At 30.1% G+C, this 14,488-nt stretch overlaps 3 protein-coding genes across 3 annotated transcripts; 2 read left to right on the top strand and 1 right to left on the bottom strand.

Annotated features, from left to right (window-relative positions):
• Positions 1–4,612: 4,612 nt before the first annotated feature.
• Positions 4,613–5,934, top strand: LOC130676155 (uncharacterized). The gene is made up of 3 exons (XM_057482183.1): positions 4,613–5,014; positions 5,106–5,247; positions 5,316–5,934. The coding sequence occupies exons 1-3, from the start codon at positions 4,899–4,901 to the stop codon at positions 5,739–5,741; spliced, it is 684 nt and encodes a 227-aa protein (XP_057338166.1). The 5' UTR covers positions 4,613–4,898; the 3' UTR covers positions 5,742–5,934.
• Positions 5,935–6,976: 1,042 nt separating this feature from the next.
• LOC130676106 (dynactin subunit 4) lies at positions 6,977–10,317 on the top strand. Its single transcript, XM_057482103.1, has 9 exons — positions 6,977–7,208; positions 7,292–7,362; positions 7,431–7,615; positions 7,679–7,821; positions 7,892–8,057; positions 8,123–8,306; positions 8,477–8,675; positions 9,716–9,906; positions 9,996–10,317. The coding sequence occupies exons 1-9, from the start codon at positions 7,080–7,082 to the stop codon at positions 10,210–10,212; spliced, it is 1,485 nt and encodes a 494-aa protein (XP_057338086.1). The 5' UTR covers positions 6,977–7,079; the 3' UTR covers positions 10,213–10,317.
• Positions 10,318–10,324: 7 nt separating this feature from the next.
• LOC130676108 (40S ribosomal protein S14a) lies at positions 10,325–11,453 on the bottom strand. Its single transcript, XM_057482106.1, has 4 exons — positions 11,296–11,453; positions 10,867–11,021; positions 10,689–10,776; positions 10,325–10,609 (listed from the first exon to the last, which is right to left on the bottom strand). The coding sequence occupies exons 2-4, from the start codon at positions 11,013–11,015 to the stop codon at positions 10,391–10,393; spliced, it is 456 nt and encodes a 151-aa protein (XP_057338089.1). The 5' UTR covers positions 11,016–11,021; positions 11,296–11,453; the 3' UTR covers positions 10,325–10,390.
• Positions 11,454–14,488: the final 3,035 nt, after the last annotated feature.

The following is a 14,488-nucleotide window of genomic DNA, read 5'->3' as shown; positions in this document are numbered from 1 at the left end:
TCTCTAATCTTTATATCAACACATACTCAGAATTTACAATATTCATTCTTTCGTAATAAAGAATTAACAATATTTAGAATGACAATATTTCAGAAATCCAATACTTCCGAAATTTCAAACTACGAACGCCAATTCTTTAGAATTACATTTTATACGAATGACCATTTTAGTAAAATTTTCTAAGCTTTGCTGACAGTCGGGTTTACAGACTTTCCCTATGAATTTACCATTATCATGTGAGTGCTTTGGCGGATTGATTGGGTTTAAAAAATTTGTATGACTCGTTATGTAATAATTATATATGAATTTTACGAGTTTAATTTGTATGAAACGATTATATTGAATGTACTGAATTAAGATAGAAGTGCTATTTGTGGCCAGTAATAATTAAGTTCTAATAACTCTCTAAACATGAATAAGTGAAAATAAGTGAAGATTTACTAATGCCAAGTGCAAACCGAACCGCTAATTTCAAAAAGTGGTTCGGTTGGCACTCAGAATTAGTGAATATTGACTTATTCATGTTTAGAAAGAATAGTTGAGTTATAATTATTTAAGCTTCAACATAAAATCGTAAAATTAGTGACATAATTTTTTTAACACATACTAATAAACAATATAATCTCATCTGTTTAAAAATAGTTTATAGATTTTAAATATTATCAATTTAACTAAACTAAATTTTAATCGAAACTAATCTTGATGTATATCAGTATATACTCTGTCCAAAAATTCTTGTAGAATCCACGTAACTGCGACAAAAACCGCATAGAATCCTATAGACTGTATTGGTTTCAATGCCGTTTATGTCGCATGTGATTGGATTCTATGGGAATTTTCGGATTATTATTATTGTAACTTAATTATTATTAATGCTTGTGTGATGAATAAAAATACAGCCTAAATCAAATCCAGATGCATTTTTTATTTATAAATTTATAATTAACATATATGTTTATGTTTTATTTGGTCCAATATTTTAAATAATAATCATAATTCAAGAATAATTGATTCATTCTATTGGACATTGATCCGTGTATTATTTTCAATATCTTATTTGAATTTTATTTTATAATTCATATAGGATAGAAGTACCATTTTTGGCCACTTTAGTACCAGTTTTGGTTACTTCAAAAATTTTAATAAAATAATACGCAAAGTACGTAATGATATGATGAATTTTTTTTAATTCATTTAAAGGGAATTTTTAACTTCCCGCTAAGAAAATTGTAAATTTTCAAAAATTCGGGAAGTTATTGGTTTCGGTCCGATTTACGAAAATTGAATTTCCATCAGATGTCGACGTTTTGAGGTCCTAAGAAGCTATTCTGACTAATTTCACGATGATGTCCGAGTGTATGTATGTGTGTACGTACGTACGTACGTACGTATGTATGTATGTAAATATTCATAACTCTTGAACGGATGAACCGATTTTGATCGTTGAGGTGTCATTCGATGCGGCTTGTTAATGTCTTGAAGCCGTGAAAATTTGAACTTAATCGGTAGGGTGCGTTCAGAGATATTTCAAAAATAAAATTTTTTCGAAAATGTTTTATTTGGATAACTTTTAATTTGATCGATAGATTGATTCCAAAATTTAATCAGCTCTGAAACTCTATAAGCCGCGTCGAATGCCACCTCAACCATCAAAATCGGTTCATTCGTTCAAGAGAAACCGTTAACGAAAGAATTCAAAAAAAATTTTTTCCTTGGTTTTTTTGAAATTTCTCAAAAACGGCTGAATAAATCAATTTCAAAATTTGATCAGCTTCAGAACTTGATAAAACGCGTCGATTGCCACCTCAACCATCAAAATCGGTTAATTCGTTCGCGAGATATCGTGGCAGAAGGAAATGCTAAAAAATGGTTTTTTACAAAACAATGGCATACAAAAGTATTTGCGAGCTCGAAGAGCTCGAAAATGTAATCACAATAATGTTTTCGAGCTCAGCGAGCTCGAAAACAGCGGAAAGTTTTGGGGCTGGCCCGCAGGGTCAACTGACAGACTGATTTTCTATTGATTTTCTATGACAGCAACAAGTTTTTGTTTTCTGTCAATTTTCTATGGATTTTCTATCGATTTTCTATGACAGCAACAAGTTTTTGTTTTCTGTCAATTTCCTATGGATTTTCTATCGATTTTCTCTGACAGCAACAAGTTTTTGTTTTCTGTCAATTTTCTATCGATTTTCTATGACAGTAATTATTGTGATAGTAATTGTATACAAATTATATATAAAATTAATACTAATAATAATTCTGATAGTAATTGTATACAAATTATATATAAAATTAATACAAATAATTATTGTGATAGTAATTGTATATAAATTATATATGAAATTTATACTAATAATAATTGTGATAGTAATTGTATACAAATTATATATAAAATTAATACAAATAATTATTGTGATAGTAATTGTATACAAATTATATATGAAATTTATACTAATAATTATTGTGATAGTAATTGTATACGAATTATATATAAAATTTATACTAATAATTATTGTGATAGTAAATGTATACAAATTATATATAAAATTTATACTAATAATTATTGTGATAGTAATTGTATACAAAATTGGCTCAACGAGCTCGAAAACAGCGGGAAGTTTGGGGGCTGGCCCGCAGGGTCAACTGACAGACCGATTTTTTTTACTGTATTAGAATGCATTTTTTTTTTTTTTATACTTCTCCATTAATTAAAATGAAATATTAAAGGTCTAAAAATAAAACACTGGCCATAAATAGCACTTCTATCTTAATTCAGTACATTCAATATAATCGTTTCATACAAATTAAACTCGTAAAATTCATATACAATTATTACATAACGAGTCATACAAATTTTTTAAACCCAATCAATCCGCCAAAGCACTCACATGATAATGGTAAATTCATAGGGAAAGTCTGTAAACCCGACTGTCAGCAAAGCTTAGAAAATTTTACTAAAATGGTCATTCGTATAAAATGTAATTCTGAAGAATTGGCGTTCGTAGTTTGAAATTTCGGAAGTATTGGATTTCTGAAATATTGTCATTCTAAATATTGTTAATTCTTTATTACGAAAGAATGAATATTGTAAATTCTGAGTATGTGTTGATATAAAGATTAGAGATTCGATGTTTTTGACAAGGTGATAATTTGTCATTCTGAATTATGAACCATCTTTATTGTTTACATTCCTAGCTGTGAGTTTCTGAAGTTGGTATACTTTTGAAATTTTTACTTTTGACGGTGTGCCTGCAAGCCGTTTTTCTCTATCAACTACTGGTAGCGGCACTAGCGTATCAATTGTTTTAAAAAAAGCGACATCTAAGACAAAAGGCGGGATATTTAAAAAAAAAATGTTAGTAAAAAAATTTTAAACTGAAAATAAGAAATAAAAAAATCAAATTGATAATTTGTAAGTTGAATAAAAGTTCATAACGATCCTGAAGTTAGTAGACAGTTACAAATTTTCGGATTTTTTTTTCAATAAATAAATTACAAAGAAAAAAAAAAACTAAAAATATACACATGTAGAAAATTTAATAAACTGTAGGTGCAATTTTTCAAAATGTTTTTTTTTTATAGTCAATCGTTTTTAAAAAAATTCAAAAACTGTCAGACGTCTGCTAACTTCAGTATCATAAGTTCATAATAGAAAAAAAAATAAATTAATATTATGTAATAAAAGTAATGATTAAAAATAAAATGAGCGATTGAGGTGTGCATTTTTGGATTTTCCAACATTTTTTTAAACTATTTTGATGTTTTTTCCGTTTTTATTGAACTAAATAAATTTTTGAAAAGTATGGAATTAATCTCCATTAAATTATTTTCAAAATAATATGCAAAATATCTTAATTCCGTGAACTAACAAGGGTATAACAATTGAAATAGTTGCCGGTGAGGCAAAAAAAATTTTTCGATCGTAAAGCACACTTTAATGCTTCGCATCATGAGTCGTGCAATTATTAGGCATCGGCTAATTTCATTTTCATGTGTGAATGTAGCAGACATCAGACAAATTTAAAATTATAAATAAATAGAGTAAATAATTTTTAAAAAAATATTAATAAAAAATGCACTTATTAATATTAAAATTTTATAATCCTGAAGTTAGCAGATAATCAAAAATTTATGATTGTGAATGTAGCAGACACCTGACAAATTTAAAATTATGAATAAATAGAATAAACAATTTTTAAAAAAATATTTATAAAAAATGCACTTATGAATATTCAAATTTTTTAAATGTGCATTTTTTTAAATTTAATTTTATTAATTATTTACTTTATTTATTAATCATTTTAAATTTGTCTGATATCTGCTACATTCACAATCATAAAAACTTTCGGATTTTTTTTCAACAAATAAATTAAAAAAAAAAAAAAATTTTAAATATGCACTTGTAGAAAATTAAAAAAACTACAGGTGCAATTTTTTCAAATATTTTTTTTTAATAATTTACCGTCTAAAATAAAATCCAAAAATTATTAGACGTCTGCTAACTTCAGTATCATTAAATTTTTCAAATGCGCATTTTTTTCGAATTTCATTTTATTAATTATTTACTCCAGTAATAATTTAAAATTTGTCTGACTGCTGCTACATTCACACTCATTAAATAATACGAATCTATTGGTTGACATTTATTATCAATTGAAAATGGCAAGTAATTAAAGTAACAAATGATAATTAATAACTGATAACATTCAAGAATACTTTTAAATAAAACTTAACAAATGACGTGATTGAGTAATGCTCTGCAAACCGTTAGGTTATAAAATAGAGAGAAAATAAATTTTAGTTTGTTGATGATGCATGACACGGATGGTAAACGTCAGTAATTGCAACATAATTTATACTGTAATTAGTGTCCTGATAAACAAAAAGTGAAGAAGATGGTTAAGAATAATGATAAATTCAGTATTGAGGATGCAAAAGCTGTTATCGAGAGTGGCAAGAACCAATCACACATTAATTACTCATTATTAATATTGGAGCAATGTCTTGACACGTGAGTGTTTTTATAAATTAGGTCACGCTGAATTATCAACAAGTTTTATCATGTTAATTAATTGTTTATTAATGACCGGTTGTTTTAACAGATATCAAGTTGATGAAATATTTCTGAGCTTTAATGGAGGTAAAGATTGTACGGTGATGCTTCATTTGACTGCTGCCTTATTTAAATTACGTGGGTTATCACCGCTGCTGTGTCTTTACGTCACTGATGATCCATTTCCTGAGGTTATTTAACTCTGTTACATAAAAATGATAATCGTCCGTTTATTAATAAATTTTATTTTATGTTTCAGATGGATGAGTTTGTTGACAAAGCGACTCACTACTATGATATCAAACTGATAAGGAAAAAAAAACCAATAAAATCAGCTGTTGAAAGTCTTTTGGAAGAAAACGAGAAGCTGAAGGCCACGTTGATGGGCATCAGGAAAGACGACCCGGGTTCAGAGTCTTTGGAGCCGTTCAAAGACACTGATGAAGGCTGGCCGAAGATCATGAGGGTCAGTCCTATTCTGGACTGGACTTACAGCCAGATTTGGGAGTTTATTTTGAAACACAAGGTTCCTTACTGCTCGTTGTATGACCAGGGGTACACCAGTCTCGGTCACAGGACGACTACATCTCCGAATCCTTTGCTACGTGACCCTGATAATCCTGCTCGTTATCTGCCTGCTTACACACTCAAAGACAGCTCTACTGAGAGAAATGGAAGACAATGACGAACCAATAGTCCAATTATTAATCAATTAACTATTAAATAATTGAATTTATTTATTTATTTAATTGCGCCTGTCCTTTTATCAACCACTTTGTTAAGATCTGATGTGTTACTTAAGATTTATGCTAAATGAAAGTGTATTTTCTACTTAATTAGGGATAATAAATTGTATCAAAGTTTATTTTTTTGGCCGAGTACTTTAATCTTGTTAATTAACTTTTTTGACTTATCTAAAGTTAGCCGACGTCTGATAATTTTTTGATTTTTTTTAAAACGATAAATTGTAAACAAAAAATTATTACAAAAAATTGCACATACAGTTTTTTAAATTTCCTACATGCGCATACTTTTTTTTTTTTGTAAGCGATTTAAATTATAAATAAATAGAGTAAGTAATTAATAAAATTAAATTTTTTAAAATGTGCGCTTAAAAAATTAATAAATTAATAAGTGCATTTTTTTTTAATTTTATTTTTTAAATCATTTACTCTATTTATTTATAGTTTTAAATTTGTCTGATGTCTGCTACATTCACACTTATACTTTAATCATCTTAAGTTATGAGTGTGAATGTATCAGAAAATTGTCCATTTTTTAAATTTTAGAATAAATGAATAAAATGTAAGTAGAGTAAAAATTAAAAAATGCATACATAGATAAATGCAAAATCCGTATGCGCATTTTTTAAAATTTCATTACTTTAATTTATTTATTTATTTAATTCAAATTTATGAATTGTGTCATGTCTGATACATTCACACTCATCCTAAAGTTAACAATTTTCGAATTATTTTTTCAATAATTTAATTTTAAAAAAATAAATAAATAAAAATATACACATGTCAAAAATTTTAAAAACTGTATGTGCAATTTTTTAAAATATTTATTTTTTTAAATTCATCGTTTTTAAATAAAAACAAAAATTACTAGACGTCAGCTAACTTATGATCCTGAAGTTGACAGACAAGTAACAATTTTCGGATTTTTTTTTAAACAAATCAAATCCAAAAAAATAAAAACTAAAAAAATGCCCATGTAGGAAATTTAAAAACTATTAGTGCAATTTTTTCAATTATTTTTTTTTTATAATTTATTGTTTAAAAAAACATTCAAAAATTATTAATTGTCTGTTAACTTTAGAATCATAGCTAACTTTAGGGTCATATTATTTTTCAACGAAATTTTGAAATTCGCGCCACTATTTACTCTTGTGGTATTAAACTGTACTATTTAAAATACTTGGAGCGAGTGAGTGAGTGAATTGCCAAGAATGTCAAATTGAGATTGTCAAGTTTTTAAAATAAATACTCAACAATAGTTACTGTCATTAATTACAATAATGGCCTATTTACTCGGACCAGATTGCGTACGATATGTTTGTAATTGTGGGTCACTGAAACCAATCTCTCGTATTTATTTCTGTCGACATTGTTTGAAAATTAGGTGTGGTTACTGTGTTTCTCATGAGGTAACCTTTATTTCATTAAACAAATTACTCATTAAACAAACAATCAATCAATAATTGTAACAGTAAATTATTTTATAAATTAGGTTGACTCTCATTACTGTCCCAATTGTTTAGAAAACTTGCCTTCGTCTGAAGTGCGACTGAAGAAAAACAAGTGAGTGCTTTATTCATGACAGATGTAGATATTTGACATTTGTTTTATTGTTTCATTGTTTATTTTAGGTGTTCAAATTGTTTTGACTGTCCGTGCTGCTTTCAAACGCTGACTATACGAGCTGGTCATCCACCAGTAAGACCAGCAGTTACTGGTGAAGATGCCAAAGCAACACCAAAAAAAGTTTACTACTTGTGCTGCTCGTTGTGTCGATGGAGCTCACGAGATGCAGGAATTCCTGATCAGTTTGTTGGTACGGTTTCAGTTTAATTATCCAATTATTTGAATATTTATTTAAATTTATTTTTAATTTTAGCAACTGGAGGTTGGCCGGAGCAGGAAAATCCTCATGCTGCTAGAATAAGTTCACTGATTGATTTTCACAAAATTTTGGCTTCACGTGAACGTCAGAACCAGGAACGTAAAAAGTTTGATCCGAAAAGAACATCCTTACAATTTGTACTGTCATTATTTAAATATTTAAATAGTCATGATTAATTTTTAGTACTAATGATAATTGTCTTTGTAGGAAAAGTTCGGATTGACATCTGCGATGGCTCGTAAACGAGCTGGACTTCCTATTGTCTCGGAAGCTAAATGGCAACAAGCCAATTTCCCTCAGCCTTCGGTTGCTTCGGAAAATGTTGACGAACTACCGGATTCTATTTTTTCTTCTCCAGTTGACATAACCAAGAGTACGATATTTATTTATTATAAAATGATAAATAAATATCAATTAAATAATTATATTTTATTTTAGTAACGAGACTAGACCAACGACTCCAGCATCCAGAAGTACAAGCTGAGAAAATTTATGAACTAAGACCGCAGCACAAAAAGTTTCCCGTCAAACGGTCACAGAGATGTCGAGCTTGCGAGCACAATGTCAGCAAACCTGAGTTTTCTCCTCAGTCTATTAAATTTAAAATTCAACTGGCAGCTTTGTAAGAATTTATGTTCATTTCAGTTTATTAATTCTCATATAATATAAGAAACTCAGTACTCGATCACTACTCATATATTTGTATATCTATATTTACTAAATATATGAGTAGTGATCGGGTACTGGGTCTTTTACCTTAACTTTGATTTAATAAACATATATTTTATTTAGTTATCATGTACCAGAGGTACGAATTGTTACTTTCCAACCTCTGGAAGTAGGAAAGCCAAGTGAATTGCTATTGAAATTCTGTAATCCAAGTCAACATCAAACACAAATATTATTATTGCCTGAAGATACTCCACCAACAGCAACTACGACGTCAGCGACTGGAGAAATGGAAGAACTCAAACGAGAGAATATGCAATTGGTAAATTTTATTTCCACTTAGTAACAACAATAATAATAATAAATAAATAAATAGATCACAGGAAATCAGGACAAGGTAAAAAATTAGATCAGCTTTGTACAATTCGTCCCTTTATTGGGACTTCCTCAGCAACTACAAAGGGGCGAAACGTACAAGTAAATCAAAGCTGATGTTCTGATTTTTTACTTTATCCTGACTTCCTGTGATCTATTTATTTATTTATTACTATAAGTTTCGGACGTGATATAAAAGACTAATAATAATTATTATTATTAATATATATGTATTTAATAGAGATTTTACGCTTTTCGTGGCGCCACCAAATAATCGCAAATTTCTGTAGAATTCGACGAAATAAGACTTTTTGGCAGTTACAATTCTACTCAAGGAAAGTAGCTACAACTCTACTCACTCACAACTTTACTCAGCCTCAACTCTACTTACAGTTCTTTTTACTCAGGTTTAACTCTACTCAGTTGTATCTTTATTCAGCTTCAACTAGACTCAGCCACAACTTTACAAGCCTGCAGCTCTACTCTCGTATTTTAGCCTATAGATAAAATAGCAATTCTTTGTGAGTAGAGTTGTAGCTGAGTAAAGATATAACTGAGTAGAGCTAAACCTGAGTATAGTTAAACCTGAGTAAAAAAAACGGTGAGTAAAATTGAGGCTGAATAAAGTTGTGAGTAAGTAGAGTTGTAGCTACTTCCCTTGAGTAGAGATTTCGTGAGGAGAATTGCAACACTGCTGACTTTTTGAAAGAATAATATTTTTCGATAACTCGCTTGGTTCTGGAGAAAAATGGAATTTTTTCAAAAGTAAAAAATTTCATAAATTTTAATATCTTCAATTTTTTTTGTATTTTTTTCCGGAAAGAATATTTAAAGATGAAAATTTTGAAAAAAAAGTCTGAATTGGTGTATTTTTGAAGAAGATATAGAACTATTAAAAAAAAAGTCTTATTCCGCCGAGTTCTACAAGAATTCGCGGTCATTTGGCAGATTGTCTATTTAATTGATTTTTAAAAATTTTATCAACAGGGTTGTGAATCTCCGAATTTATTACCATCAATAGTCAGACAAGCGTCAGTACTAGAAGATCCAAAGCCTGTGAAAATAGTAACTGGAGCATCTATTGAATTACCAACTGGCCCAGTAATTCTTGCACCCCGTGACGATGCCGCTGAGTACGACGACGCAGGAGATACGCAAACATTTCCAGACGATCCCAAGTAAATATTTCTTTGAATAATATAAGTACCAGTAATTTAAATACTTGAGAAATTCACAATCATGAATAACATGAATTATTCAACAACAGATTGGTGGTTTGGCGAAAAGGCAATAAAGCTGTACTGAAATTACAAGTAACACCTTACGTTCCTGAGGAAGGCAAAGAAAATGACCCAATTATCGTTGGACTGGTTATGCAGTACGGATACATAAACACAATAGCAACCCTGGAGCACAAGACGCCGCAAAAAGTTGATTTGAAAGTTAAATTATTTCTTACGCTTGATAAACTCTGTAAATCTTAAGCTTGAACATGCAAAATAAAAATATTATTTATATAGCTATTTAATATTACATACTAATTATTCGTATTTGTAATTAATCACGATATAAACGGAATAAACAGTAACACAAAACTTGTAGTATTTTTCAACAAACGTTTTATTCGACGTCGTAAAGAAATGGTAGAATAAAATAAATGGTTTATAAACGTCTTCCACGACGACCACCCTTCCTTCGTGTTGAATCAGATGGAATTGGCGTGACGTCTTCGATTCTGCCGATTTTCATGTTTGAACGTGCGAGAGCACGCAGGGCTGACTGCGCACCAGGTCCTGGTGTCTTGGTTTTGTTACCTCCGGTAGCACGAAGTTTGATGTGAAGGGCTGTTATACCCAAAGTCTTGCATTTTTCAGCCACGTCCTGATGAAAATAAGTCATTTATTAATAAATCGTTTTAAACATTTGGTAAAGTAATTGACAGTTTTATTTGTCTACGTACTTGGGCTGCCAACATCGCAGCGTAGGGTGAGGCTTCATCACGATCAGCCTTCACCTTCATTCCTCCAGTGACACGGGCGATGGTTTCCCTGTAAATTATCAACATAAGGACGTTGTTTATTTATTAAATTTATTGATGAAAAAATAAGTAGCAGAGGAGCTTTGATTTGATGACTTACCGGCCAGACAAATCCGTCACATGGACGAAGGTGTCGTTGAAACTGGCGAAAATATGGGCAACGCCAAAAACAATCTCTCCTTCTCGCACTTGAGGTCCAAGGGACACCTGAGCCTCTTCTTTAGGCGCTTTACCTCTTTTGGGTGCCATTTTAAACTGCAATGACAATAAACTTGTTAATTATAAATAATAAATTCACTGACACTATTTATTTTTTTGGGATAAAAAATTTTTTTGGTTAGGTAGCACTGGTATAAAACACATGAACACTCGGTGTCAACTTTTTATCCATTCACATCCATGTCTCGGTATGTTTTTTAGGGCAAATTAAAATTATATGTAAATTTAAAAAATGTTAAGAAATAAATTAAATAAATATTTAATAATCTGGATAAATATATTAATTGTTAATAATTAAAAATATTCTTACTTTATTCTTGAACTACAGCGTTGGTGTTGTCCATATACAAAAGAAGGTTCACGTCTTTTTCCACTCGAGGGCCCTCTGATTCTGGCAGAGCAGCGCCAATTTCCGGAATTCAAACTACTATCACTTCCTCCATTCAAATTTCTTCAATTACTCTTCAAATTCTGAGCTCAATCTTTATTGATTTCAAATTAGTAAACTTTTTCTGTTCTAATTAGCACACTAATAAATTAAATTTTTTTTAAAAACATCTGTCACTTTGGGTTTTTAATTTAAATCAAAGCGCGCCAAATTTGAAGATCGATTTCACTTCTGGTAATTTTCATGAGTGAATGTGACTGATAAATAAAAATTTTTTAATTTTTAAATAAATAAATAAAATGTAAGCATAGTAAAAATTACAAAATGAGTATTTAGATAATTGAAAAATCAGTACGCGCATTTTTTTAAATTTCATTACTTTAATTTAATTATTTAAAATTTATAAATTGTCTGATGTCTGCTACGTTCACTCTCATGTAATTCTCAAAATTTTTATGTTTAAATTTAATGAGTGTGAATGTAGTAGACATCCAACAAATTTAAAATTACTAATTAATTGAGTAAATAATTAATAAAATAAAATTTTTAAAAATGCGCATTAAAGATATGTAAACGAATGTGAATGTAGCAGACATCAGACAAATTTAAAATAATAAATAAATAGAGTAAATAATTAATAAAATAAAATTTGAAAAAAATGCGCATTTAAAAAATTTAAAAATTAATAAGTGCATTTTTCATAAATATTGTTTTATTAATTATTTACTCTGTATATTTATAATTTTAAATTTGTCTGACGTCTGCAGCATTCACACTCGTTAAATTTTTTATTTAATCATAAATAATTATTTAATAATAAATAGTAATTGAACTCTTGATTAAAAACTTAATTATTAATGTTAAATAAATAATTGACGTGTTAATTTTATCAGTTTAAATAATTAGTCCAGTGCTTTTTTTTTCTATAAAAATGAATGATTGTGAATGGAGCAGACATAAGACAAATTTAAAATTATAAATAAATAGAGTAAATAAATTAACAAATAATATTTGTAAAAAATGCACTTGTTTATTTCATAATTTTTTTAATGCGCATTTTTTTTAATTTTAAAAATTAATTATTTACTCTTTATTTATAATTTTAAATTTGTCTAATGTCTGCTACATTCACACTCATAAAAATTAATTTTTTTTAAATGACATCGATTGTCAAGCATTAAAATAATTTATTTATAATTTTGGTGAGTCATAAAAAAAGTAAAAGTAATTACTCGGAGGATATTTTAAAATAGCAACTGTAATAAAATGTAATTTATTATTATTATTATTGTGAGTATTATTTAGTGTTTGATGAGAACAATGGACTATAGAAAGCATGATGGAGCGTAACTTTTTTTTTGTTTCTGTTTTTTTTTATTTATAACGCAGCTGAAAGTGGGGGAAAGAGCTGGTGGTGCCACCTGGGTTTGCTGGAGACTCTCCCTGTCGTTGGCCCGGAGATCAGCAGGCTCGGTGCAGGAGCTCGTAGTGCTCGCCATATTTGTTGTTGTCGTCGATGGGGTAGGCTAGAGCAGCAAGAGAAAACTGGACTGAAGTGAGGCAGTGTGTGATCTTCCCGACACAAAGGAATTGATTCGCGAACGAGTGATGAGTGAGCTGATTATTCATCGTGATTAACGACAATCATGGATCCTCGTACATCGTAATCGCAGTTGTGCATACACTCGGATATCTGGCAAGACGGACTAAAAAATACTGGCGGTTTGTGTGCTAAGGCTCAGCTGGCTCGGAGTCGTGTTCTTGGCTCTGTGTTTTTTTTTTCACCAGTTTTATTTTTTATAATTTTTACTTTTTTCCAGACCCGTCAATGTGATTCTGTTGCATTAAAAAAATAAATAAAAGTAAAAACTAAAATTTTATTAAAAAATTGTGTGAAATTTAGTGAAACTGTCATTGAAGTTTAAATTTAAATTTAAAAACCGGAGTTAACTTGCACAGCAAAGGTAAGATTATTTATTTTTCTTATGGTTTAAATGTTTATTTAAAATATTAGACAGTTGTGAATGTGAGCCAACGGATGGATTTAGTGAGGATGATGTGGGAGATAACAAAAACCCAGTGAATTTAACCAGAGAAAGAGGAAAGGGAGCGAAAGAGACAGTCGGATTGGATGTTGTTTAAATGAAGATGAGAGTAACGGAGACCGAGAGAAGAAGGCCAAAGGGAAAAAGAGACGGAAAGAGTTTGTGATTGTATTGGGGTAGGATAGCAGGAATAGGAATAAGAACGAGTGTGTGTGACCACGACACCACGAGATTTAAGAGGGGTGGCTCCCCTGGAATTACTCGGGGTCGTCGTACGAGTTCCTCCCGCGATACGAGAGTCTGTCGACCCGTCAAGGTGCTCCCTGACAAACACTATTCTTCCATGGCGTCCCATATGTTTCTGCCAGGGCTTCATGCTTGTCAAAATTCCTGTCACTTGCTATACTCTATACTCCTCCGAATACGAGAAATAAAATTTAGCCTTCATATTCATACTATATAACATTTAACTTACACTCTCTCTCTCGAGTCTCCAGACAACTATTACCCATTTACAGTTTATCTATTTTAATTTATACGCTCACATAAATATAATAAATATTCATAAATAAATCATATCAAGCGCACCGCGTTTTGGAGTAGAGTTTATCGATAAGTATCGACGCACAGATTGCGTTTTCTAATTCGTTATTGATAACGTCGAGTATTTAAATTTTTTCAGACATTCGAATCACTTATTTCGGATTTTGGCCTTCGAGATTGAGCTTGTGATCGTCTTGGATCACTGGAGATTTAATCGATCCGCGGGATTTACTTGAACTCTCGGTTCTTAGCTCAGTGAAAGTACATGTGTACTGAAAACATTAAACAATGAAAATAAGGATGCGAATTACTGGGCGATTAAAGTGAAAGGCCGTTCATCGGTTTGCAGATATAAATACCACTAGGATAATGATATTTTCAAGGTTCTACGACGTTGACCTGCTTTAGATTTTTCACGTTACTTCCTGGGAAAAAAAATGTTACGTTTTATTTTAAAAGATTTGCATAGTAATAAAAACAACTCCAATAACAATAGTTAACTTACAAGTTTATTGTCGTAAACATTG

Source organism: Microplitis mediator, chromosome 10 (assembly GCF_029852145.1).
Source record: "Microplitis mediator isolate UGA2020A chromosome 10, iyMicMedi2.1, whole genome shotgun sequence".
Lineage (NCBI taxonomy): Eukaryota > Metazoa > Arthropoda > Insecta > Hymenoptera > Braconidae > Microplitis > Microplitis mediator.
Note: the sequence above shows the minus strand (reverse complement) of the source record. Positions and strands in the feature narration are given on the sequence as shown.

Excerpts from the sequence above, each read along its gene's own strand:
- LOC130676155 (XM_057482183.1), top strand. The coding sequence starts at position 4,899 with ATGGTTAAGAATAATGATAAATTCAGTATTGAGGATGCAAAAGCTGTT. Across the intron at positions 5,015-5,105 it reads TTGGAGCAATGTCTTGACAC|ATATCAAGTTGATGAAATAT; the intron begins GTGAGTGTTTTT and ends TTGTTTTAACAG. Across the intron at positions 5,248-5,315 it reads CTGATGATCCATTTCCTGAG|ATGGATGAGTTTGTTGACAA; the intron begins GTTATTTAACTC and ends TTTATGTTTCAG.
- LOC130676106 (XM_057482103.1), top strand. The coding sequence starts at position 7,080 with ATGGCCTATTTACTCGGACCAGATTGCGTACGATATGTTTGTAATTGT. Across the intron at positions 7,209-7,291 it reads GTTACTGTGTTTCTCATGAG|GTTGACTCTCATTACTGTCC; the intron begins GTAACCTTTATT and ends TTTATAAATTAG. Across the intron at positions 7,363-7,430 it reads GTGCGACTGAAGAAAAACAA|GTGTTCAAATTGTTTTGACT; the intron begins GTGAGTGCTTTA and ends TGTTTATTTTAG.
- LOC130676108 (XM_057482106.1), bottom strand. The coding sequence starts at position 11,015 with ATGGCACCCAAAAGAGGTAAAGCGCCTAAAGAAGAGGCTCAGGTGTCC. Across the intron at positions 10,777-10,866 it reads GTGACGGATTTGTCTGGCCG|GGAAACCATCGCCCGTGTCA; the intron begins GTAAGTCATCAA and ends GATAATTTACAG. Across the intron at positions 10,610-10,688 it reads CTGCGATGTTGGCAGCCCAA|GACGTGGCTGAAAAATGCAA; the intron begins GTACGTAGACAA and ends TATTTTCATCAG.